The sequence below is a fragment of the Ochlerotatus camptorhynchus genome, unplaced genomic scaffold (assembly GCF_037179485.1).
Source record: "Ochlerotatus camptorhynchus isolate MF236.1 unplaced genomic scaffold, CSIRO-AGI_Acam_v1.1 ptg000309l, whole genome shotgun sequence".
In the NCBI taxonomy this organism is placed as follows: Eukaryota; Metazoa; Arthropoda; class Insecta; order Diptera; family Culicidae; genus Ochlerotatus; species Ochlerotatus camptorhynchus.
Genome location: NW_027040797.1, coordinates 641238 through 667281, shown reverse-complemented (window position 1 = coordinate 667281; position 26044 = coordinate 641238). Strand labels below are relative to the sequence as shown.

At 37.0% G+C, this 26044-nt stretch overlaps 2 protein-coding genes across 3 annotated transcripts in view; one reads left to right on the top strand and one right to left on the bottom strand.

Annotated features, from left to right (window-relative positions):
• The window catches only part of Nasp (Nuclear autoantigenic sperm protein), a 47187-nt gene that overhangs the window by 594 nt on the left and 20549 nt on the right, over positions 1-26044 (top strand). The window lies entirely within an intron of this gene.
• LOC135707389 (uncharacterized) lies at positions 448-20772 on the bottom strand. 2 transcript variants are annotated; one of them, XM_065229205.1, is made up of 4 exons: positions 19811-20772; positions 14247-14522; positions 12922-13059; positions 448-1579 (listed from the first exon to the last, which is right to left on the bottom strand). In XM_065229205.1, exons 1-4 carry the CDS (start codon positions 20145-20147, stop codon positions 1305-1307), a joined length of 1026 nt encoding a protein of 341 aa, XP_065085277.1. In that variant the 5' UTR covers positions 20148-20772; the 3' UTR covers positions 448-1304. The 2 variants fall into 2 exon arrangements, with proteins under 2 accessions (XP_065085277.1, XP_065085278.1); XM_065229206.1 differs by having other exon boundaries at positions 14280-14522.

The window sequence follows — 26044 nt, the reverse complement described above, 5'->3', positions numbered from 1 at the left end:
ATGAACAGTATGAACATTCTTTAAATGGCCTAAAATAGAGCTATCACCTTCTACTCCAGGTCTAAAAATGTGTGTGTATAACAATACGCAAACAATAACTCACTCACTGATTCATGCATTCAGAACTGAGCATAGTACATTCTCCACTTTCTGTTGATATTGGCTTCTGATTATATCGACGATGGAAATCGGTGTTCGATTATTCATAAGCTATCTACGTAGATCATTTACAGTCCCTGTATTGACAGGCCCTGTATTGAATAAAATAGTAAAATAACTCGACATTCGAAACGGAATTTTTTCCAAAAAAAAAAAGCTGGGACGATTTCTTTCAAATAATACGAAGTAAATATAATAGTAGAGAGATGAAGCAGCCTATGGCTGAAAGTCTCTTTAATAAAAAAAAAAGATAAGGTAAGATAATATGATAGTAGTTTGTCATTTATTTGTATATAATGAATCTTTATGCATTTTGTTTCATTTTGTTAAGGCAAAGCATTTACATAAAATATATTAGTTGTTCTACGATGCAAGATTTTACGAGTGAGTTGCCGTTTTATGATTCAATACTGCAAATTGATCGCATCTGATATATTTGTTGTTGTTGTTGTTGCTTGTTTCGTGTTGATGATATTGATGCATGTGATGAATATTATAATTTTTTTACCTTTCCTTTTCATCAGGGATGTACATATTAGAAGGGAACAAATATTTAGAATATAAAAAAAACAGCAATGAAAGCATTGCAATAAGTCGTATCTTGCGCTTTAATTTTGTGTTATCGTGTTCATCGTTTTTTTTTTTATTTGATACGATTTGCTTTACCGCAAAAAGCTCGCATTGAAACTCACCAGAATTCAATAGCGGTTCTTAAGATGAATTTTGTCAAATAGTGTATAGCGAAAACGATCTATGTAGAGTTTAAGTTTAAGTGTAGTTAAAAGCGGTAAAAGTCTTTTGGTTCTGATTTGTTCTAAAAGGGGAGAAAATGCTCGTTATTTCTTTGTTTTGTTTTGTTTTATTTTGTTATGCACTAAGAGGTGGTACTGAATTCGTTATAGATGGGTATTTTTCAATATGTAGGTGTTATAATTATGAATGGGATATTCAACTACTGAAACTACTGGAGAAAACATAATTTATAGGTTCTTAGACTGCCTAGATTGGTGGAGTACCAAATTCACTAACAAAAATGAACTTTTAAATGCAATAATGGTTTAGCTAGATTGTACGATTTAGAATAACCACACACCGATTTATGTCACGTTGTACACTGCCACTTTGTTGAATTTGAGTTTGAATCATCAAATCATTGCCGACAGGGGGTTGAATCTCATGATCTTGGACAGCAATATCCAGAGGAACGAAGTAAAGGCGCATAGAACCACACCACCCCAGCCTAGATTGAGGCTCCAGGCGGTGACAATGACCCGTGCATTCAGCAATGGTTGCGCGTACATGTAGTCGGGCTTCACAGCGACCACGCCGTCGATGGAGACGCCATAGTCGATCTCAATGAGTGGCCGTCCTTGCTGGCGCTTGAAATGTATAATCATCAACGTGAACAGTGCAAACAGTGCTGGAAGAGGGAGAGAGGAAGAGAAAAACAATCCAGTTAATAGATGCATGTTAGACATTGTGCGCAATCACAAAAATGGAGCAATTTATAGTGCTCCATAAAGATAATGCTAAAGCTCTGCGAGGAGCTTTAGCGAGCAAGAGATTTAGAATGTAACTGCTTGTCTCATCGTGCCTTTATGACATCATTTTACTAGTCCAATTTTCATAAACATGAGCAAGAATACATTTGTTCCGTTCTAGAGCTAGGAATACTGCACACAGCATTATAGAGATTGGCGATATGCTTTTACAGTGTTCCTCCGTTAGAGGCAATGACATTTATATAAGGTCTGGGCCAACAGGCAGCTTGCTGGTGTTAGAAGCAAAAATGTTGTAAACATTGCTGAACATCTGCGAACAGATAGATATACGTCACTGCCAACATACTGAGAACAGATAGATATACGTCACTGCCAACAGCTGTTTCGTGTAAAAAGATAAACATTGCAATATAATACGAACACCACTAACCATTTGCACATTTCACTAACACCAATAAGCCCTTTGGCCCAGACCTTATATAAACGTCATTGCGTTAGAGGAAGCTGTGGTAATGGCGTGTATGTTTGTCTTCAAATCGATGAGAGCCATATTTTGCCGAACACAACAATAGGGGGGATAGGGGTAAGAAGACCATTAATAATAAGAGGGGATAAGAAGACCATTAATAAGAGTTATTAAAACAGCGTTGTTTATGAAATCTTTTAATAATATGATTTTGAAATCATGTTGTAATCAAAATTCCGCTAAATAAGATCCTTAATCGTTGACAATTTGCGGAAAATTTAAACAAACTGGAAATCCGTAAAATTGTTAGAAGCAAAGGTTTGTTAAAAGAGTCCTCATTCATATCACACTTCGCAATTTCACCTTGAGATAAACTAGCCCGTTAGCTAAATATCTCAATAATAAAGTAAAAAAAAAAAAAAAAAAAATTAGAGATGAACTAGCCTAAGGCTAAAAATCTCAAATAAAGAATTAAAAAAAAAAAAAAGTTAAAAAAAATCGCAGTTTCAAAAACAGAATCAAGATTTAGGGGCTTATAGATCTCAAAATTTCAGACAATAGATAGGGCTCCGCGCTAGTCCTTCGTATCTCAGCTTATCTTCGTCGTACACCCCTAAAATCGCTCATTTTACGGGTTATCGGAAATGTTTCATTGTCAATCGTAATTAATCTTGTAAGCAAAGATGTTTGTGCAAAAACATGAGTGAAAACGCTTTGCTATTATAGTTTTAGCACATAGAACGGAAATAGGCGCCATGATACGACAAAATAGCGCGGCTCCCTACTAGCTTCTTTACAGAAAACAATCAGATAAAGATTTCACGGACATTTACAAGAACCTTAATACCTATTTTGGTTTGTGAAATTCCGCATTGCGCGAAGAATGATGGTACAAGGATTCACTATATATTTTTTTATTGAAAATTGTTTTTTAAATACATGGTTTTTAAAACCAGGAAATTTTAAAATCATTGACCAGGAAAGCCAGGAAAAAACCAGGAATTTCAAAATGGAAATTCACTTGCCACAAACATCTAATTGTTCGAATCAAATTGATTTGGTAGTAGGTTCAATGTCACCATTGTAATGATTAATGACAAATTAACTTTTTTTGGAATCATAAGACAACCAAGGCTAAAGCACAGGAAGCTTACTATGCCCCTCCTTCACCTATCGTCAGACCTTGGCAAACGACGAAATCTACATCTACATAAAATGTTTTTTGGAATTATGTTATTTGTGCTTGTCAATAACCGGAAGAGAATGTAAAGTATGTGTTTGATACAATCTGCGATATTATAATTTGTGAGAGCTCACTCTGAGGGAGCGTCCACGAATCTTAAAATCGCTGACTGTGACTCTCTGGAAGTGAAACTATAATAAATAAATAAATCTAAAAGATCATCGTTTTCTGAACACAATGATATTTTGTTCTATCTCATAGACTTTCATCTCGATTTTTAAATCAAGATTTAAAGCAAAATAGTAGCTTCCCTGTTTGCCTAAGGCAACAAATTGACAGCTCGATCCCATACCTAAGTCCCACCGAGGGGCGCTATTATGCGATTTCCTTCAATTGAGACCTGTAGACCTGTACCTGTACAAGGATGGGCATGAATGAATTTGCAAGAAAAACTATCAGCATGGAGAACATGATCAAGCTCGCGTGTGATAATTTTGTTCGGTCAGACATTTTTATAGATGCTGGTATTTTTGAAGATAATTGGAAAAAACTTCCTTTTTGCAAATCATCTTGCTTTCTTCTTCTTCTTCTTCTTCTTCTTCTTCTTCTTCTTCTTCTTCTTCTTCTTCTTCACATTTCAAACTTATTGCATATAGCATATTAGCTTATTGCGTGCTCTCAACTTAGTGTTCTAGATGCACTTCCACAGTTATTAATTGAGAGCTTTCGATGCCTGTACCATTTTTGCATTGGTATAATTGTGTGGCAAGTCCAATCATACTTCTATGCCCAGGGAAGTCGAGAAACCGAAAAATTCCTAGACCGGACCGGGAATTGAACCCAGCCACCTCCAGCATGGTCTTGCTTTGTAGCTGCGCCTTTACCGACTGAGCTACGGGAAGCCCCAAAAATCATCTGGCTTTACCATTTCTGAAAGAAACACTTCCGAACAACACTTCAGTGCCAACATTTCATTAGGGCGAAACTTCCAATCGCCGATTTCTCTCAAATAACAACTAACTTCTGCAAATTAACGAAGCCAGCTGGTAGAGCCATTCTAGATAGAGCTGGAATTAGGGCGTAACAGCTTTTGTAAACAATGACTTCTATCGATGTTTTCTAGGAATTCAAGGCACGAACCATCGGATAATGGAAGTTATTTCCTACCCGATGAGGATGTTGGTTTGCGTGAGCGAGCCTTGAATTTCTAGAAATCATCAAGAAAAGTAATTGCTTACAAAAGCTGTTAGGCCCTAATTCCAGCTCTATCTAGCATTGTTTACCAAAGCAATTTCGCCCTTTTGAAATGTTGGCACTGCATTGATCAACGTGAAGGCTTGAAGTAATTTACAAAGGGCTTTATTGATATCTTCCGTTTGTACAGGGCGGGTAGTAGGTCACTTTTGAGTGACTTGGTCACTATTTTCAAGTCAGTCACTAAAAGGCCACTTTTTTCATCATAAAGTCACTAATGTCACTGTTCCTTAAAACTCAGTCACTAAAGTCACTTTTTTTTACGACCAATGTAGAGAGTAAAGTATTTGAGTTCAAAATCTCACATCAAATCACGGCTTGATTTGGTAACAAATTTGTGTTAGAAAGATTCATTAAAATTCTGTGTGTAAATTCTGATGGACCAGAAGAGTTGCGAACAGACGAAAATGTTTTTTATCTCGAAATTTAACACCATTATTTTTGTCCTTGATTTGTTTTCCGTACTGAGTATTAATTCTACCGATGCCAGAGAAAAAATTGTATTGTATTTTTTTTCCGTTCTAATAATCCGGTAATATGGAAACAAATTTCCAGGTCCAGGTTAAAAAAAATCTCATCATAAAATGTTTTCTATGTTTCAGAAGCATTTAAATTTTTCAAGGACTATAAACGTACATTCTATATGTTTAAAATATAGAACATTATTTCAGGCCGCACAAGTTTTTAAATTGGTTTGTCTTGGAGAGCTCGAATTTTAAAGTCCCAGCAATAAAAAAAATGGTTCAGAAATGTATCCCTAAATCCCTAATTTTTCACGATCGAGATTTCAAGTCTTAGATGCATTCATTTTTTGTTTTATTTCCGTGATCTATCCATCTGAGATAATTTTCCTCGCTCCATAATAATGAGATTTTTTCTTAAACTGCTATCTAGAAAAGTTGTCTAGGTCCCAGAGTTATGATTTTTTTTTTCTATGGTTCTATTCTTGAGAGGAATGGAGACGACCAGTCCGCTATAAAGGCTACAAAGATAAGAACGATTTTTTTTTTATTAAAATACTCATGGCTAACTTAGATCTACATTTAATTCTAGACTGCAGTTATTTACGTTACTATCCTAGTTCTTTCAAGTTGACTGTCCTAAAATTGTCAAAATTTGTCTAAATCTTTGAATTTGAACATTTTAACCTGTGCTTCAATTTTGCGATCCATCACCAATTCGCGATTTGCACCTAATATCATCTTAGTATATTGTTTGTTCCAGTGCGTTGGGGGGGTCATGTCCTTGGGTACGAAAGTGACCCCGTTGGCTTCGTACCACTCCAGGACAACATTTGAATAGTGACACGAACCTATATTCGGCCAGAAGATCGTAGGGCCCTCGTGTTGCTTCAACAGAGGAAGTAGACGCTTCTATAGACACTCCTTGTCCCGGTAGTCACGAACGGCGCACTCCGTTTGCCACATGAGCAGATCGCTTACCAAACCATGTATTTCTTGGCAATCTTTAAAAGTTTCTGCTTCCATACTTACTCCGGAACATTACCAGTTTATTCAAGATTTTGCACTGCTCTATTTCTAAACCCGTCCTCGTAAAATGTTGCTTTAAACAAATAATTACCCGGAAAAACATAAAATTCATTAATACATAATATACATACATGATTATTCAATTTGTGTACCATTAGTGTAAACGGATAAAAATACTCTTATACCTTTTGGAAAATTTATATTGCTAATTATTCATAAAATGTATAAGTCAACTAATAAGCAGACGCCTTGCAAAAAAGTGAATGAAGATTATGTGTCATGTATAAATTGTCCCACATACCGTTTATGCATTTTTATTATACCTATGTAGTTTTTCTTATGACATGCATAAGGCTGATGTTTTTACCAAAATGTATGGGTGAAACACATGAATATAATAATTAATTTTTGTTTCGCGTACAATTTCATCTGTATATGTATTTTCTATAAATGTAATTAATTTTGTTTGGTCTAGAATCTTGAATGAAAATAACTATCCTCACCAGTGCTGATAAAAATCCTTTCTTCTACACTCAATTTAGCTGAATATGAAGAAAACCTTAACAGATAGACCAACTACCTGCATGAATTTGAATTTTGATATAAAGAAGTTCCCTTGATCTAGGCAACCTCTGAGTATCAAAAATAACATTTGTTTTTCTTCATTCGTGGCTGGATTCTCATTATCGCCTCTGTTGTTGTAAATATTGATATTCGTCTTCATCTTGGTCGGGATGAAATTGAGGATCAAATGCAAAATGATTATTTTCATTTTAAACAAATATAGCGCTGAAGAACGTGGTTTTTAGACATAAGTCGACGGCAAATTATTGCCTCAAGCTGAACTGATGATAATATCGATGATTAAGGCAGTGTGGTCGACAATATTCAAAATAATCATCTTGCCCAAAATTTCGTTGATTATTTTGCTTTTGAGGATCACTTCTGATTTTGACAATTTTAGGTTTGATAATCGAGCACTGGTGAATATCAACAAACGCGTATTCGTTGATGTATAATAAACTCATTTGTTCATTTTTCTCGTTTTCGATGTTCAAAACAAACGCAATTCATCGACACTGGGTTGAAGCGCTACTCCTTGCGTGTGATGGTAAATGATAAAAACAGACACTGATCCTCACATCAATGAAACAATTTCTTGATTTCGTTAATAATTAAAGTATATGGCTCAAAACTTCTTATACAAATGTTAAACTTTAACTTTTAATAGCTTTAATTATGATGATGATGGTCCCATCTCTTACCCCTACAAAGGTTTGAGCTGGAGAAGTTGAAAAAATGTCAAGAGAACTTCATTGAAAGCTTCGATCAGCTAGAGCACTGTTGAATAATTCTTGATCATAAAATATCTTAGATAAGTGATTTAAAAATTTGTAAAGTTGGAAATCTTCAAATAATACTTGGTAATGTTAATGTTGGTTCGCTGCCTGCTGTTTCCGTGATTTCCAGGAATAGCGTCCAACCTCGTGCTACCATATGTCATAAACAAGACGTAATCATTTATTACCAGAACATCGGTGGAATGAATTCTGGTGTTAACGACTACCGCTTAGCTGTATCGGACCGTTGCTATGATGTCATCGTTCTAACCGAGACTTGGCTCAATTATCGAACGCTCTCCAGCCAGGCGTTTGGACGCGAGTATGAAGTCTTTCGCTGCAACCGACATCCTAAAAACAGTCGGAAATCTAATGGAGGTGGTGTTCTTGTGGCTGTCCGTTCCGATTTGAATACGAGAGCTTTAGAAAATGACGCGTGGGACTGTGTGGAACAAGCATGGGTACTTATGTGCGGTGTACATTGCTCCTGACCGTGTCCGTAACAACGAACTTATCGAAACCCATTGTCGGTCCGTTTTCGCCGTAATGGAAACTGCAACTCCAGTCGATGAGATAATTGTTCTGGGTGACTTCAATCTAGCTGGTGTTTCGTGGAAACCAACTCACAGTGGCTTTTTCTATCCAGACCCTGTACGCTCTGTATTTCATATAGGATCAGTTAGCCTTCTCGATAGCTATAGTGCAGCAATGCTATCTCAAATCAATGACGTAGTTAACGAGAACAATCGAAGCTTAGACCTCTGTTTCGTTAGCGCTCAGGACACTGCTCCAGTTATCTCCACGGCACCTTCTCCACTAGTAAAGCAAGTTACTCGCCATCCTCCTTTGGTTGTCGCTGTCCAAGATAGTGACGTTCGGGATTTTGAAGACATTTCCACAAACGTGTCATACGATTTTCGGAAAGCTGATCATAGAAGTATGATCGACGTGCTGTCTAGCATAGACTGGGGAAGCGTCCTGGACCCTGATAACGTTGAAACCGCTGCGCAAACTTTTTCACATGGAAATTCACCAATTATCGTACGCTGTCGCTGAAACATCATTACGTTAGGCTCAATCATGAGTTCAAGCGAGTTAGTCATCGATGCTATTCACGATATCAACATGGGATTCAGAGTAAACTCAAGTCACACCCGAAGTCCTTCTGGAATTACGTTAACGAGTAGCGCAAAGCGTCTGGCCTACCATCGTCAATGATGTTCAACGGAGAGGTTGCTTCCACCTCTCAGAAGATCTGTCGCTTGTTTTCAGACAAGTTTGCCAGCGTATTCTCTGATGAGCTATCTAGACCAACAACTGAAACAGGCGGAACAATCAAACGTAAACAATGACTTCAAACGCAAATTCATCGAGAATCAACCCACTCCCACGCAAACTAACCATGCCATGCAAAAAAGAAAGTTGGCTCTATCAGATGGTGGTGTTGCGTTTAAAGCCATAGTTTACGTTTGGTTGTTCCGCCTATTTCAATTGTTAGTCTAGATATTAACCGACGACCACGTTACCCTAGTAATGTACCACTCTCCGGTCAAGCCGTTGGGTGCAATTGACATCGAAGTCGAGATGATTTCCACTACCGCACAACAACTTAAGTCGTCCTTCAACCCAGGACCCGATGGTGTCCCATCAGTATTCCTGAAGAAGCATATCACCAGCTTGCTGACACCGTTGCAGCATCTATTCCGCATGTCCATCTCGAGTGGTATATATAGTGGGAAACAAACGGGACGTGGATAATTACCGTGGAATCACATCGTTGAGCTCAGTTTCGAAGTTATTCGAGTTAGTCATCATGGAGCCCCTGCTCTCTCATTGTAAGCAATATCTAAGTAGTGATCAACATGGCTTCGTTTCCGGTCGTTCTACTACCACTAATCTACTTTGTCTGACATCGTATGTCACGGAAAGCATGACAGAACGGGCTCAAACAGACGTAATTTACACCGACTTGTCGGCTGCATTCGATAAACTGAACCATGCAATTGCGATTGCTAAGTTAGATAGACTCGGGGTAAATGGCAACCTCCTGCGATGGTTTCCCTCTTATTTCAGTGATCGCCAGCTTATGGTAACCGCTGGTGAATGTCAGTCTGTTGCTAACCCAGCCACGTCAGGGATACCGCAAGGAAGCCACCTAGGCCCGTTGATTTTCCTGTTGTTCCTCGTCTATCATATGCAGATAATCTTAAAATCTATATCCGGACCCGTTCTATCGATGACTGTCACTTCCTCCAATGCCAGCTCAAAGCATTTGCTAACTGGTGCAACTTGAACCGAATGGAGGTCAACCCCGCGCAGTGTTCAGTTATCACCTTCTCTCGCAAGAAGGAACCGATCATGTTCAATTATGTACTTCAGGAAACAACTATCAGCCGTGTCAACCACGTAAAAGACCTGGAAGTTATTCTGGATTCCCAGTTAACGTATAAGCAACACATCTCGTTCATTGTCGACAAGGCGTCAAGATCTTTGGGATTCATTTTCAGGATTGCAAAGAATTTTACCGATATACATTGTCTCAAATCGCTATACTGTTCCCTGGTGCGGTACACTCTGGAATATTGCTCTGCAGTATGGAACCCAAGCTATAACAATGGTGCTGAAAGAGTTGAGTCCATTCAGCGTCGATTTCTTCGACGCCCTGCTCATCGTGGATAGTTTACAGGGTAGAATTGATTATTCTACAATCCTGGAGAAGATCAACGTGAACGTCCAACCCCGAGTGCTACGAAATAACGCTATGTTAAGATTGCCTCAGCATCGTACTAACTATACACAGAAAAAAATTCTGAATTTTAACTGTCGCGTAAAATCTCCCTTCGTTTAATTTTGAGCTACGCTTGACATAAACAGCGAAATCGTTTACAAGCTTGCATACAATATTGCTTATTTATGCGATATTGCGCTTAAATTTAAACGAAATATCGCGTAAATTTATGCCAAATCTAGCGTTAATTTTATGTGCGCTATATCTCGCAGAAATTTACATGAATTTTTCGAACGGTGTAGCATGAACGGTGCGATAGACGGCCTTCAACGTGTGTTCAATCGAGTTTCTTCAGTGTTCGATTTCAACCTGACACGAGAGATGCTACGCCGCCGGTTTTCCCTTACTTTCTCTGACGCAGTAAACCGTTGAATGACCATGTATTTTATTGTATTGTGTTTTTTCGTAAGCTGGACTATGTATTTTAATGTTATTCACTTAAACATCATTGTGGCTACAATCAGCCTGTTGATGTAAACTAATAAATAAATTAAAATAAACTAAACAATATGATTAAAACCCTGCTTAATCTAATCTGAAGCCTTGAATGAATATCCAGAGGACTTTAAAAGTTACAGAAGCAGTTGAACAGATGAAAATCTTCAAAATAACATTTGATTAACCTGTACACGGCGAATGAGAACGACCCAAATTTGAGTTTAGTTCACTCATAATCGCCAAAAGTGCAGGAACTCAGCGATGAGTAAAATTTGTCTCATTGGTTCCTGTGGAAAACCTGAAAAATTTGCCGGAAAATGAGGAAATTGACGAAAATTTTATTCAGTCTCGGAGTAGTACCAATAGACTGAGTGAATCCAATCTTTACTTTTCTCAAGTTCGGGAATTTTTCCCTGGAAAATCCTGGGAAAACATGAGGCAAATTTACTCATCGCTGAGTTCCTGCACTTTTGGCGATTATGAGTGAGTTAAACTCAAATTTGGGTCGTTCTCATTCGCCGTGTACTATTGAAAGTATATCCAGAGGACTTAATTGAATTATTCGGCCATTTGGAGGATTTAAGACTACACTGGAGTCGCTTTTTACGCGGTTTTTTTTACACTTTTTTTTTATGCGGATTTCGGAATTTACACAGTTTTTTTACGCGGATTTCGGAATTTACGCGGTTTTTTTACGCGGATTTTGGTTTTTTTACGTGGATTTTAGAATTTGCGCGGTTTATCGTTATACACTAGAGTCGCTTTTTACGCGGTTTTTTACACGGTTTTTTTACACGGTTTTTTTACGCGGGTTTTTTTACGTGGATTTCGGAATTTACGCGGTTTTTTTTCGCGGATTCCGGAATTTACGCGGTTTTTTACGCAGTAAGCGACTCCAGTGTACACAGAAAAAAATTCTGAATTTTAACTGTCGCGTAAAATCTCCCTTCGTTTAATTTTGAGCTACACTTGACATAAACAGCGAAATCGTTTACAAGCTTGCATACAATATTGCTTATTTATGCGATATTGCGCTTAAATTTAAACGAAATATCGCGTACATTTATGCCAAATCTAGCGTTAAATTTATGTGCGCTATATCTCGCAGAAATTTACATGAATTTTTCGAACGGTGTACTTCTTAATTTGAATATCTATACAGTTGGAAATGGTCAGAATAATACCTTGAATTAACATTCAGAATACTATTGATATTAACTATTAAAATCTCTCTATTGTTCGCTTGTTCGATCGACGCTTGAGTATTGTTCAGCGGTTTGGAACCCAAACTACAACAACGGTGCCGAGAGAATTGAACCTAGAACTTCTCCGAACTAGAAGAGGCACAAACAGAGCCCTAACCGTGGCCGATATCCTGCAAGGAAGGACAGATTGCGAGGCTATCCTGAGGCAAATTGCCATTTGCGGAAAAATAGTTAGACTTTTCTGTCCTAGAAAAAAGATTCCAGTTTTTGTCGCACAGTGATATCGTTTTGAAAATTCATCAAAGCTACCAAAACTGACATTTTTTTTCACAGGTAATGACTTACTAATTTATAGCAATCGGTGATGTCGAGTTGCTGTTTTCCAGAAAATAATAGTTTGCTGGATCATTTTCAGTTATCCTTTAGTCTGGAAGAGTTAATCGAAATTTGGCGTGCATTAAGTTTCGAATATCATTTTCCGACATGATGGATGTGGTTCTTGGGCGAGCTCCATCGTCGAGCTTAAAGGATAACCAATTTTATAGGCTGTGTAATTGTAACCATTTTAGACCACCCTAACGAACTAGCATTATTTCCTGGAACATTCCCAACATGCTGATTGTTGCAAAAAACCTGCTGACAGCCTTGTTACAGCTGATGATTTTGTGCAAATTAACTGCAAAAGGATCATCGATTTTATAGGCCAAGTAGAGTAATATAGCATATTGGTATTCTATTTGCATGTTTCGTGCAGTTTGTCTGATGGTTATTTCTACCTGTCATGCTAGAAAGATAGTCCACGCCGGTTGCATGTCAGTCGTATATGTTCGTGTCCTAAATATAAAACTCTGGCCCCGCTTTTCGTATCCTTTTACAAGGTATAGACTCGTCGGTTCTATATTCTATATTGTATTGTCTGTGAGATTTTCTCAGTGCCCAACAGTCTTTGCCATCAGTCATCGTTGTTGGTGAGACAGAAAAAAGGGTGCATGTCAGTTCGCATGTTACAAAAAGGATGTTTGTATTTATTTCACGTGGGCCAGCGCTACTATTTTTAGAGTTGAGTTGATCGCTAGACCACTATATGTGTACTTACCGGCCAACAGGTACATGAAGCCAGTGACCAATACGGCGCTAATCTGTCGTTGACATACGCCGAAGGCCCCAATCAAAGCAGCACTGCCTAGTATGATAAGGCACACCAATGAGCACGAGATCGATAAATTCTGCATTCCTGGATGTTGCGTTGGTTGGCAAAATAGAGAATCATACAGGTTAGACCAAGTTGACTTAGGTTGTGATAATGAAAGCAAAAGTGTGAGAAGGAATAAAAAGGTTACTAGCACTAGTGCACGTGTTGAGGCGGTTGTGAAATGAAATCACATTGTGAGAGTGTAAATTGCAGTGAGCTGGTGGGCTATATTCGTGTTTTTGAGAAAGCGGCATTTTGTTTTTGTAGCTAAATGAAGCAATGGTGGTGATGCCCTATGCCCAATGGATAATGTTGAAGCATTTTGTCGGTCCTATGGCACCGGTAAGCAACACTATTCATCTTTCAATATATATTTGTTGAAAAACTGCTTCAGACGGCAGTTTTGAGTTTTTTACTTTTTGAGAGTGAAGATTGAAAACATGCCTTTTTTCAGCCACGGGCAACTCCAATAAGAAAATTGCAGATTGTAAAATTTTAAGAAACTTCATGAAAAGACAATGATTATCACTTAGAATAAACAGTAGGGTCAATGTGAGTTGATTGCTTGATTGTTTGCAAAGGTCTTGTGTAAGTGACGAACCAGTCTAGGCTGGCTCTAAATCTATCTTATAAAGAAAACTAACTAACTAAGGTTTTGTGTAGCAATAAAGTTCCAATCAATTATCAATAAATATCTAATGCTGTCTGGCATTTTTTTAAAACTTTATTAGTGAGATTTTGAGCTCATTGGCTAGTTCATCTCGTAATGCCTGGTATTTCTTATATTCTACCGATAGCGCAAATGTTACATTTACAGAACAGTGCATTGTTATGTTAATTGATTATTGATTGTGAGTGGGAATGTTTTTTTTTGTTGGCGCGTATGGTTGCAGCTTGATGTACATGCCGTCTGTATAAGCTCTAGATTTGGCGAAGCAAAACTTTACTCTGTGGTACAACGGATGTGAATAAACAGTAATCTCCTCATTGAGAAATATATATGAAAAACCTTGACACTGGCCACTGGCCTTAACGATTTCACACTATATGATAGACAAACATGTACATGTGGTTTCATTTCTCCAAATCTATTGGAGGATTTCAACGGATTAAGTGACAGTGAAGAGAAAAGGAAGGAGAAACATAGTCACTGAGACGATAATATGACAACAGAGATAGTGACAGATTCGAAACAAGTTAACACGTTTTTCACACGCAGTTGTACCTACTTAAATGCGGATGTAATGAGGGCTGGAACTCACTGTGTTGCCATTCAGCACGGGAATTTTCTTCGTTGGCTTGTGAGCTGTCGGTGTTATCAGCGAGATAGTTGACGCACTGATCTACCTGTGGAAAGCCGTCGCTCGACAACGAACGGATTTCCTCCGGTGTGAGATCAATACATAGCGTCCAGATGCCACCATTCATCGGCACCAGAAAAACGTTTGCTCTTTTGTCAATGGATGGTTTGTTGTTTTTCAGTACATAGCGAGGGATATCGAATTCTGGAAATATATTTAGATACCGATTATTCAAGTCTATGTAAAAAAATTCAGAAGATTTAATTTCAAGTATTCTAAATTCGGATGCACTCATTCTGTTGATTATAACTTTAAGATCAGAGAGGTTTCTATAACATTTCCCCCAACGTCAATAGACCGAATGTCACTAACCCGAACGAAACACAAGCCCGAATCGATGGAATTTGAGCCCAGTATTTGTAACTTTGTAGAACGCTCACAAAGTTTCTGAAATGTCTGATATTCTGATTTCCCATCAAACATTCAAATACTAGAATTCAGAAATATTTAAAAGAAGAAGGAAGAATCTTCTCTAAAATTAATTAGATTCTGACTGATTGACTTTTAAATCCCAGATCTCACAAATTCTACCAAAGTTCTTTTGTAAGTTTCGCAGTACAGTAAAACTCGAAAGAACTGTTCTTGTTTTAAATAAGAAAAACCCCCTAAAATTATAATTTTCGGACAAGTTGAATTCGGGTAGGTCTTACATTCGAACTAGTGTCATTCGGGCTTGATCCATTTGTAAAAATAATCTATTTTTGGCGATGTAACCAAATTTTCGAGGACTACAAAAATACAGTGCCTTTCCGCTTTTGGCAACACAGGGTTCTGTCTTCTTTGTTTTCTATACAGATCCATTGTGATTAACTGGACCATTCATTAGCGAATACATTAGCGATGCCTCGTATTTCATTAAAGATTGTCCAGAAGGCACTAGGCCTGATAACGCTGTGCAACCGCTTTTCTCAGACAGATTTATGCAACGATATTTGACTTTCTTATAGTCTTCGGAGTTAAAGTCTAGAGTATGCTTTTGCCGTAACACCTCAGGTTTTTTAGGTACCGTCCTCTGCATAAAACTGAACCGCCCTACAGACGTGTACGACAACAGCGAACTTGCAACCCAGAGGTGCTCCGCATTTTGAAACACATCGCCTGATATTAGAAATATCACCGAAATCGAGATAGCGTTTTCAAATGTTCTTGACAAATATTCCTTGAGTTATTTTCTACAAATGGCCCTAAAACTCTAAGAATTGTTCGAAAACATGTTTAGTACATTAGAACTAATTGGGGGTAGTGATCTGAATTAGAGCGACATTCGTAAAATGGTAATTTCATATTCACAAAAATGACGTTTCTCAAATAGCAGCGCTTGGGTCGGGTGCTACCGTGCTGCTATATTTAGTGACCCGGTGCTAACCGAGAGGCTGATTGCTATTTTACTCACCCGTATAGCATCGCTTGCTTATCGTGTGCTTTGTGAAACATTTCATATTCGTCGTCGCCGTCGGTACCGGGTTTGATAACTCAACCATATATGGTATGATGTGATAGGAGGGGCTCGGGGCCCTTAAAGTGACTGCTTTTTCTTACTGAGAAGAGCATCATGAGCTTAATCTCAAGCCCCTCCACATTCAAGGTTTTTTTTAATTTGTTTTCATTTGCTTTATTTGTTAATATCAATACATGGTTATAACAACAACTCGGTCACAAGTGGTGTGTCGTGATATAAGGAGCTCGTTTAACTAGTGGAAAACGTTTCTGCTTATTAAGAAGAAGACCGATTGTTCAGACATCAATTCAGTTTATCGTTTACCAAAACAAATCCTGCTGCAAACCCAACCCTTTTATCCAACATCCCAGTGTCACGTCAACACCTAGTTTGAGATAATCAGTATTTACCCATTAGGTCGTATGAATAAAAGCGTTTACTTTACTTTTCCCGTAAGAAAAGCACGGGAAAGTAAAGTAAACTCTTTTTATTCATACGGCCCATTGAGGATGAATGCTAGTCCTAGCATTGTCTATTGGTTTTCTGTATAATTACAGCTGATCTATCAATAGTGGAGTATCATCCGCGGGCGGTCAACCATGTTCATTCGAAAAATGGTAATTTTATACTTATCAAAGTAACCCTGCTGGTCTTAAAACAAGAACGAGCAGCAAATAAAAGAAGGAAATATACGACTAGCTCTTATTAAACTCGAAGTATTGCAGATTTCACACCTCTTTAGATTCCTGCGCTAAAAATAAGTAGGGTAAACGCTCCTATAGTTGCGGTACGTCTCCATACACAACTATAGGAACCTAACGCTTCTAACGTTACGCAACTATAGGAGCGTTTCCCCTACACAGGCAATCAAAGTGTTTGTTACTTCATGTGTGAAGTTTACGATTCCAGAGTTGATAGAAAATGCTATACTAATATCAACATGAAGGTTTAGTGTGATAATTGATTAGCTAGAGAAAGTTCTGAAGAGGATAGATTGATAGTTTCGTTAGATTACGGCAGTGTTAAAATTGAACAGAAGTTGAAATTGAGCGAAGGGCCATTGATACGACAATACTAATCGATGGGTGAGGGGACTTGAGGTATTTCCTCAAATCCACAGGCAAAAGAGTGCGCGTTTGACTTGCTCATATACTGTCTGAGGGTTCTGTAGACCATGATTTAGACTTGTTGAATGCTATAAAACCTCAATAAAACTTACAATGTTACTTGGGAATTGAGAGTGCATTTTAACGAGAGTTCTGAGAAGAATTCTATGATGATTGGATGAGTATTCTAGTTCCAATTCTAATAAGAATTCAAAATTAGTTCTGAAATTTTGCTTAAAAGGGGCTCTATTGAAAATTCCATGAAAATCCCGTTAACTCCAAAGATGGTCTCTGCGGATCTGGGGTGATTTCTGACAATACTTCCAAGAAAATTCTAAAGAGTTCGAAATAAATTCCGAGAAGAATTCCAATGGAATCGAATTTTCAGGGTTCAATCTCAAAGGAATTCTGAGAAGAGTTTCAACATTTGTGATTTGAATTTATGAAATTTCTGAGGTTAATTGCATGGAAATTCTTAGGATGGATATATGGAAGGAGCCTTCAGGGAGTTCCTAGATGAATCAATAAATAATCGAAAATCTACTTTAACTAATCATGTGTTATTACTTCATGCGTGAATTAAACGATTTACATAGTCGGAGATACTTAACGTTAAATATCAGACTTAAAGTGGAAATTGTATACGATCAATTATGAGATTCAATTATAGAGTTGATGGTTCCGTTATAGTACGGCAGTGTGAAAATTGTATTTGTATATAGAATGCGAATAAAGGACAATTTTGAGAAAGGTACGAATCGGGTAGTTGTTTACGTCAGGTGGCGACTTGAGCGTGAAACAATCGATAGAACTGTTTCCGCACATCAGAGGTACATGAGCAAATCGGCGATCATCCCTTTTGTCAGTGGTGGCAAGGGTGAAACACCCCTCACCATCCCTCATTAACGGATGAGCTTGGTAAAGGAGATGCTCTACCCTATTCGTACCTTCCTCAAAATTGTCCTTTGTTCACTTTCTTCTTTATGTATACAAATTTCACACTGCCACACTATAACGGAACTATAAACTCTTTACTTTCATCTCCTCATCTATCGTATAAAATGTCCACATTAATTCTGATATTTGATGTTAAGTATTTCCAACTACGAAAATAATCTATTTCCAAGAATTTTGTTGATTGTTCTGCAAAGAATTTCAAGAATGCAATCTTATGTTTGTAAAAGCTAATTTGCCTCTAAGTTAAGAGAAAGGGAATCATTCTAAAAAAGTTCTTGAGATCATTCTGTGAAAAGTTCATAGCAAATTATCAAAGTTATCTACCTAGACATATAAAATATTTAAAGATTTCGAACGCAGAATCAAATTAAAGATCATAAAATGGGAATTACTATTTGCTAGTCATCATGTACAACGTAAGCAAAAGTAAATTATTCAAATCACTTCAAATGCTCTTCACAGGAAATTCCGTTGTGAGATTCGATTAAATTAGAGGAATTTATGAAATTTGATTTTAAGTTCCATGACATATCAAACCGTATTTAAATTTCTAAGTTACCATATTAATGGTTGCTTATTTAGTATTTACAAGTCACTATTTGGTCACTATTTCCGTAATTTTAGTCACTAAAATCACTACTATTATATCACATCAGCACTACCAGCCCTGCACATATTTACACCGAAAATGGTGACAAAATCACGAAACAGTACACTGTGGCAAATAAACTTAAGAATTCCATAAGGCATGACTTATGAACCTGGACAATTTTGATTTCATAAGACGCTTATGAATTCCATATACACGACTTGAATGATTATCGTAGTACATTAGGTGGTTTTTATACATCCTTATAAGGCTATAGCCATCCTTATACTTCCCAGACAACCAGAAATCGTATAACAATGTACACACAGTATCGTAAATTGCTACAGTTTAAGTCAAAATCGCATATAAGTATGGCATACCTCGCATTATGTTTAACTTAAATCGTATAGAATGCAAATTTCCGACCTATATGCGATGACTCATTTTTCCGTCGTACTGTATCCCAAATTAAATCGGATTACATCGTAAGACTTTTCAAAATGAATTTGTTATTACAGATTAAATCGTGTATGATGTTAAATCAACTCGTTTAAAATTAATTTAAAATATGCACGTATATGGCCTCCACTTTTGTACGTATAAGCCATTTATTTGCATTCTATACGAATTGTTCGTTTGTATATATGTTTGTATATCACGAAAACAACTTTGAATATACGTGCATTCTGGTTGTCTGGGTTATGTTTCTATAATAAATCCTAATAAATCTTTATGTCGAAAAATCATAAGTGGTTCTTACGGTATTGTTAAATTTATTTACCTCAGTGTGAAACTTAAAAGAACGCTCCGCAGCTAGGGGGCAAAACTTTGGATTCAACTTCCTGACTTTTGACGCTTCTTATGCAAGCGTTTTGCCGGCTTTCAACTTACTGTTCTTTGAAGAACTTCCACAGTTATTATCTGAGAGCTTTCTATGCCAATCAATGCACGCATTTGTATATTTTGTGGCAAGTGCAAAATGGTATCATTGCAGGGAAGTCAAGAAATTTTCCAATCCGAAAGATTTCCAAAAACTGAATTAACTGCGAAGACTAAAGAGCCAACATTAGGTGCCCGAGCTAACTTTAAAATTATTAAATCGAAATCGGTTTCATTATGTTATTTTCACTAGAATCAGTTATGTCACTTCCATGGTATAAACTAAGTGTTTCAATTTTTGGTCGTTTTATTTCCATTTTCGAAACAAAGCAGGTGATTTATGAGTCCGGTACCCTAACAAAATATTTCCGTAAATCTTGCGTAGCATCCTGTATTCGCTTTAGTTTTGGAAATTCAAGTAATATAAGAACTAGAAAATGTGTCCTTGTGCTACTCAACTCACCTCTGCTTCTTGCATCTCCCGTCTTCCGGTGCATATCGGACACGGAAAACTTGGCCGCTCGTCCGTCGAGATACCACTGCAGCTCGATCGAAGACTTGTTACTAAGCCTGTCTAGCTGTTCCCGATTCCAGGACACGTGTTCCCAGTGATCGGTCATGATGGCGGCACACAGCATTGCCGTCGCGCTGGATGTCATCAGCAGTGTGAGGAAAAGAAATAGAACCGGTGGTGGCATCATACAACAGGTGGGGCTGGTTTGGGTCTGATGTGCGGTGGAAGTGATGGTGGCGCCGCCCTGTCCTGCAGTTGTGGCCATCGTGGTGGTCGATTGATGCATACTGGGCCTATAGTGCTGATAATAATAGCTATCGATGCTAGGGGATTTATCGTAACTGCTACTGACTAGATAATCTTCGTTTGCGTTGTAGTTGATGTTGTTGTTGGTATCATTTGAGGGACAGTTTATTCCGGTTAGGGCATCGTAGTCATACTGATAATACTGATGTGACTGCTGCCGTCGATGATTGTGCGCCGTCGGTTGAAGCTGATATCGGTACGAGTTGTTCCGGTGTATTACCGGCCAACTGCGTGTGGTTGATTTGTTCCTAACGTAGTCTGTCGGTTGTCGGTCCACGGTGGCTGTTGTGTCGGGATTCGTGGTGTAGATATCAATACCGGAGTCGTTGGTTGAGCTATGATGATGGCTGTTGCTATGGTCCAAATTGCCGGTATTATCGATTCGGGTGGCAGTTTCGGAATAGATGTGTTGTTGCTGGTTATGGTGCTTAATGTTGGATGTGGTTTCGTTTCCTGCGCCAAGTTCGAACGTGACCGTTGGTTCGTGGGTCGGCGTTGGTGGTTGGGGAGGTGTGATAATCGGTGGCGCTAGGTTGTATGTTGTTACGGTTGAAGCAGCGGGTAGACAACGAGTAGTCACCTTTATTTTACAGCCACCCGATCTGGTTTTTATGAGTCATAAATCGGTATCGCGTTTCTTCATTTTGTTCGCGGCGTTGTCTATAGTTGTCTCTAAATTTGCGACAAGTCGAGAGTCAAACTTTTCGTCTGGTTCCTTCTGCAGCTTAGATCACTGCGTTCAATCTAAATGGAAAAACGATAGAACAGATTATTGAAATACATACAAACTTAAGTTCCAGTCATGAGGATGTGCATATATAGGAAAAATGTACACATGGAAGACAACAGTCCTTAAACCTTAAAAATGCCGGTATGTCGTTATTCCAAACGCCTTTGTTTGTTTGAGTCATCCCTGCTCATTTCGTAGGGATGAGTGCTAGTAGACTCGCGTTTGTGTTGGGGATTTTTTTTTTCTTGTGCATAATTAATGTCTAGCGTTTAGAATCTAATGGGCCTAACTGCAATGATCGTTTCTCGTCATAAATTTTCTATATTTTCAATAGCTCGGCTTACCAGTTTTAGATTCTATTACAACCTTTTTCTTCATCGCATTGATTTTTTTTTAAATAAATTGATAATTCAAAGAGAAAATTGATGAAAAGAACGATAATCGAAGTTAGGCCCTTATAATTATGAACAACGCTAGATATTATGCTATTAACAGAAATTGCTTCATCGAATTGCATAAGGTACTAGTCAAGTAAGGTGGGGTAAGATGGGTCAGCTAGTTCATTAATTAATTTATTTGTTTGTCAATATCAACACTGTTCTATTGGGTTGTATGATGATTTGCTTTTTTAAACCAGCATTGAATCTGTTGATGCTGGCAAACTTTAAAATATATAATACAAGCAGATGAACCATCTTGTCCCGTGAGCTATCTTGCCTCACCTTACATTTATTTCGAATTGATTGTCATGCTGTGGATATAATCTTCAATAGTAAGGTAAATAACGTTTGTTTTTGTGCTTATTCCAACAGGGAGTTTTCTCAAATCGCAATTGTGATTGTATGTTTCGAGGAAGACCTTTGTAATAACTTAAAAAAGAAGATAGTGGTTTTTTTCTGTAGAATAATAATTTTAATTGGGTCGACACAAAAAAAAACAATATAATGCAAAAAACCTTAAAAATAATGTAACGATATAAACCAAAAAGTGTGTGTAATCTTCATCTTTAATTAACGGCATTATTTGGTTGATTTATTTTATTGATTTGTAGGAAATTATTGTTTTGTATAAATGTATGCATCTTTCTTGTGATTGACTAAGCTAAAAGAGAATCGTCAACCGTTAATTGCTATGTCAATATTTAGAGAACCTAAATCCAGACAGACAGACTCATGTTGAAATAGCTCTTGTTTATTTGGTATCCGGATATTCGTGTGAATGACAATGGATTCATATCTTATCGATGCTTTCATATACGCGAATCGTGTGTGGATTTTCACCCAATTCTTGATTGATTGTCTAGTTGCGCGGGTAGGCTGATAATAACATACAATCTAATTTTGGCATCCCAAGTAATCCATCCTGCACATCCAGGACACAACTGCATAGTGACCAGGAGGGCCCACACTGTAGAAAGTTGCCAGAGCCTCAGATTAAATCCCATTATAAAGGTCATTTGCATTTCCTAATTTGTTTTTTTTTATCAATATCATCTAAACCTCATTAAAACTGTTTAAAAACAATTGTGTTCATATTAAAATCCACCAAAACGCTTTTTGGATGAGTTCAACAATTCGAAAGAGATTTTGTTTTCTTTTTGATGATTTGAAAACTTTATTGCTGTTGAGAGTATGAGATAAATAGTTTCCACCAGAGATGGATCGCTATTTTGGGAGTTTTCAATGCGTTAAATCCAATTAAATTTTCAGCTAACCCATCTTAAATAGATAGTTTAATGCTACTGATCTCCCTATCAAAATCCAAAATTTGTATACTGAAAAGGCAATCCAGTTTCCTACAACTTTGTCTCAGACGTCATTTAGGTTAGATGCGCCGTTTTAGTGATACGATTTATTGAACAATATCGAATAAGCCATTAAAAAAAATAGGCGAGTGTCATAATGGTCGAATTTTAGCACAAACTTGGTTCATTGCCCCTAGTGAAGAATTATGCGAAGTTTCATGGAATTCTGAGAGGTAAAATCTAAAACCGTCACGTTGTCGAAAATAACGTCACGACCTTATTATACGCCCTTTAATTGTTGATAAACTAGGTATACAAAACAAAAGTAGACATTGATTATAACCTTAGCAGCATCTGTCTACTTGCCTGTAGAACAGTGTAGCTAGTGAGATAGTTACGCATTTAGTAGACTGTTTATACAAACACCAATATTTTTAAAACGATTTCAAAGTTCAATCTTTCACTTTTCATAATACATCCTAATGACCAATTTGGCTGAATGGCTTCCGGTCTAAAGACGTTCAGAGCAAAATGTTTAGATTCTGTGACGTAGAGAACTTTGAGTTCCGAAACAATGACCACATGGTTTAGATCATGGGTTTAGCAACTTTGACAAAGACATTTTATGTTGAGCTCTTCATTTGATTGAGTTTAATCAATTATTTAGTTTCAGCTAAGGTGATCCTAGAAAATATTTTTTTTTTGCATTGTATCTTTTTTGTATCACGTTTCTGGTGGTGTAAGAGAGAGTTATAGAGCTAGATGTTGTCTGCAGGCAAAATTGTAGGAAATAACAATTTTGCCTGTAGACAACATGTTGTTATATTCATGAGTTTCACGTTACTTTCGAACAATTTTTAATTTTTTTAAAAATTAGTTAACTCAATTTAAAATGAAATGTTGCATTTTGTGTGACCTTTTAGTTGCCGTTGCAAGAAAAATATCTATTCGACGTCTTGAGATAATAAAACTAAAAAACTGCTTACATTTTGGGTTAAAATTACCCATAAGTTTTGCGACAAAAATAGAAAAGAAATTTGAACAGCAAATAAAATGGAAAACTTAATTCAGTCACATGTACCAATTATCGCTCACGCTTTGATGAGCTGTTCCAATTAACGCTCATTTTTATTTGATTCGAATTGTATTTATTGATATTGTTTAGAATGGAAGAACAATTAACATGAAGTAATGAAATTGTTTTGTTAGCGGAATGCTTAAATAAAACAGCAAAAAAGGTTATCTTCCATTTAATTCCACTTAATTAATTTTGGTATCCATGACAGATACGTATTTCGACTACAATGTGCAGTCTTCATCAGTGTCATTCCCACTAAAGAACTTATCAAAATCTAACCCCCTTAAGTACTCATCCCCTAGGTATAAAAGTCAAGATAATAGGTATAAAAATGAAACTACAATGTGTTGAATCGGGACCTAACTAACTTATAAAAACCAAAGATTTAAGTAAACTAAAGGAGAAAAATCTATTCAACTCTCTAAAAAGAAAAATCCCAAAGGCTTGGTAGCCATCATAATGTTTTAATTAACAATTAACATGTTCTATAACAGTTAATTTTATTATATTAACGTAACATTATCGATTCAATTGTCCTTTTAATAGCTATTTGTTCGAAATTTGTTGTTTTTTTTTCGGAATTTTTAATTGTATTTTACGAACAATGTTCAGTTTAACATGCTTAACTGTGCAAATGCACAGTTCGAAAAGAAGTGTAAATTTCTGTTCAATATGATGCACACAAATGGAGCATCATATATCATATAAGTTTACATTATATATCATGTAAAGTTCTAGCACAATTCATGCAATGTAGCAAATATTGTATACAAAAGCCCATCTTTGTAAACAACATTGTTTACAAGTTGCTCGGTTGTGTGAAATTAAATTTAAGTTTACGTGAATGAATGTTTACATCACAATTAAAATTCAGAATTTTTATCTGTGTGGCATGATTCATCCAATCCATAATCCAAACTTCTTCATCTGTATATATGTATGTAAGTAGTCACCATCCTAGCTTCGGTCTTGCCCTGCAAGCGGCTCTACTCAACAGCAAGATCAAATCTCGTCATTCTGAATTCAACATACTGTTGTATAAATGGACCAAAAAGGGTTGGACGAGCCCGTAAGCAGAGACACTTACGAGAAACCCGGGGGAATAAGAGAATCTCCTTCCAACAATATGATCCAACAAAACGAATAACGAAATTCGCAATACATTTTAAGCTTTCCACGGGATGGTTTGTTTTAGAAGAGCGCGTCAAATTCATTGCACTGTTGAAGTGAAATGAAACTATCTAAAATGACAGTACACATTCCCACCTAGACTACGGTTGGCACTCCACTCCATTGTCCAGTTACAAATTCAATGATGCCCTGATGCTCCCCCCCAACCCAGCAAAAAAAATATAAATAATTATGCAATATATAATGGTATATATTTTATATTGCAAAATATTAAAAATAAATATGTATTACAAAATACAAATAACCAAGATTTTAATATATTGCAATTAACCTTTTTTTAATCCATCATATTTTATTGGAACTTATTCACTTATACACACATTTTTTTGTAATGTGCCATAATGACATAACGCATCATAGAATATTTTGAAAATATAAGACTGAAGTAATGAAGCGTTTGTTTATTTTTGTGGTCACAAAAATTACATGATATTTTCGACAGAGGCGTCGCGTGCCTCGTTTGTTTACCTATGAACCAAACTTTGTTCGTTATAGCTTACCGCCATATATTAGTTTTTGTTTTAATTTTGAATGCTCCATGAATTTGAGGGACACATTCTCAATTACTATATTAATCACTACCTAACGTAACATTTGAAGGGCCTATCATGTTGCGTAAAGAAAACTTGTATGGCCCTTTTCGCGCTAACCGAAGTAGGAGGAATTGAAAAACTTAATTATTTCTCGTTTTTATCATAAGGCTAACTCTTTCGACTGAAGTGTTATTAAGAATATCCGTCAAACACTTCCGAAAACATTTTTTGACACAAAACAGTGTCAAAATCTAGAGAAAATTCATGAAGTCTCCTGGGTAGCCAACTTGAATTAATCAACTCTTTATTCATCAGAACAACACTATCAGAATGAACCAGGGGAAGCTCATAAGTTTTGACAGGCGCACCGGCGCAACCATCGTTAATTGAGAGATTTAAAACTGACAAGAGAGTGAAAGCGAGCTTTTGCGCTCTCTTTCTCCATTACTCTATTGCCTGCAATCAGATATCAAAGTGCAAAGTGAGAAATGCACGCTTTACCCGAGCAAAGCTTGAGATCAAATTGAAATCAAATTTTGCTGTTTTGATGTAACTTATTTTGAATACTCCAGTTGATCTCATTTTGGTTGACTTAACGGTT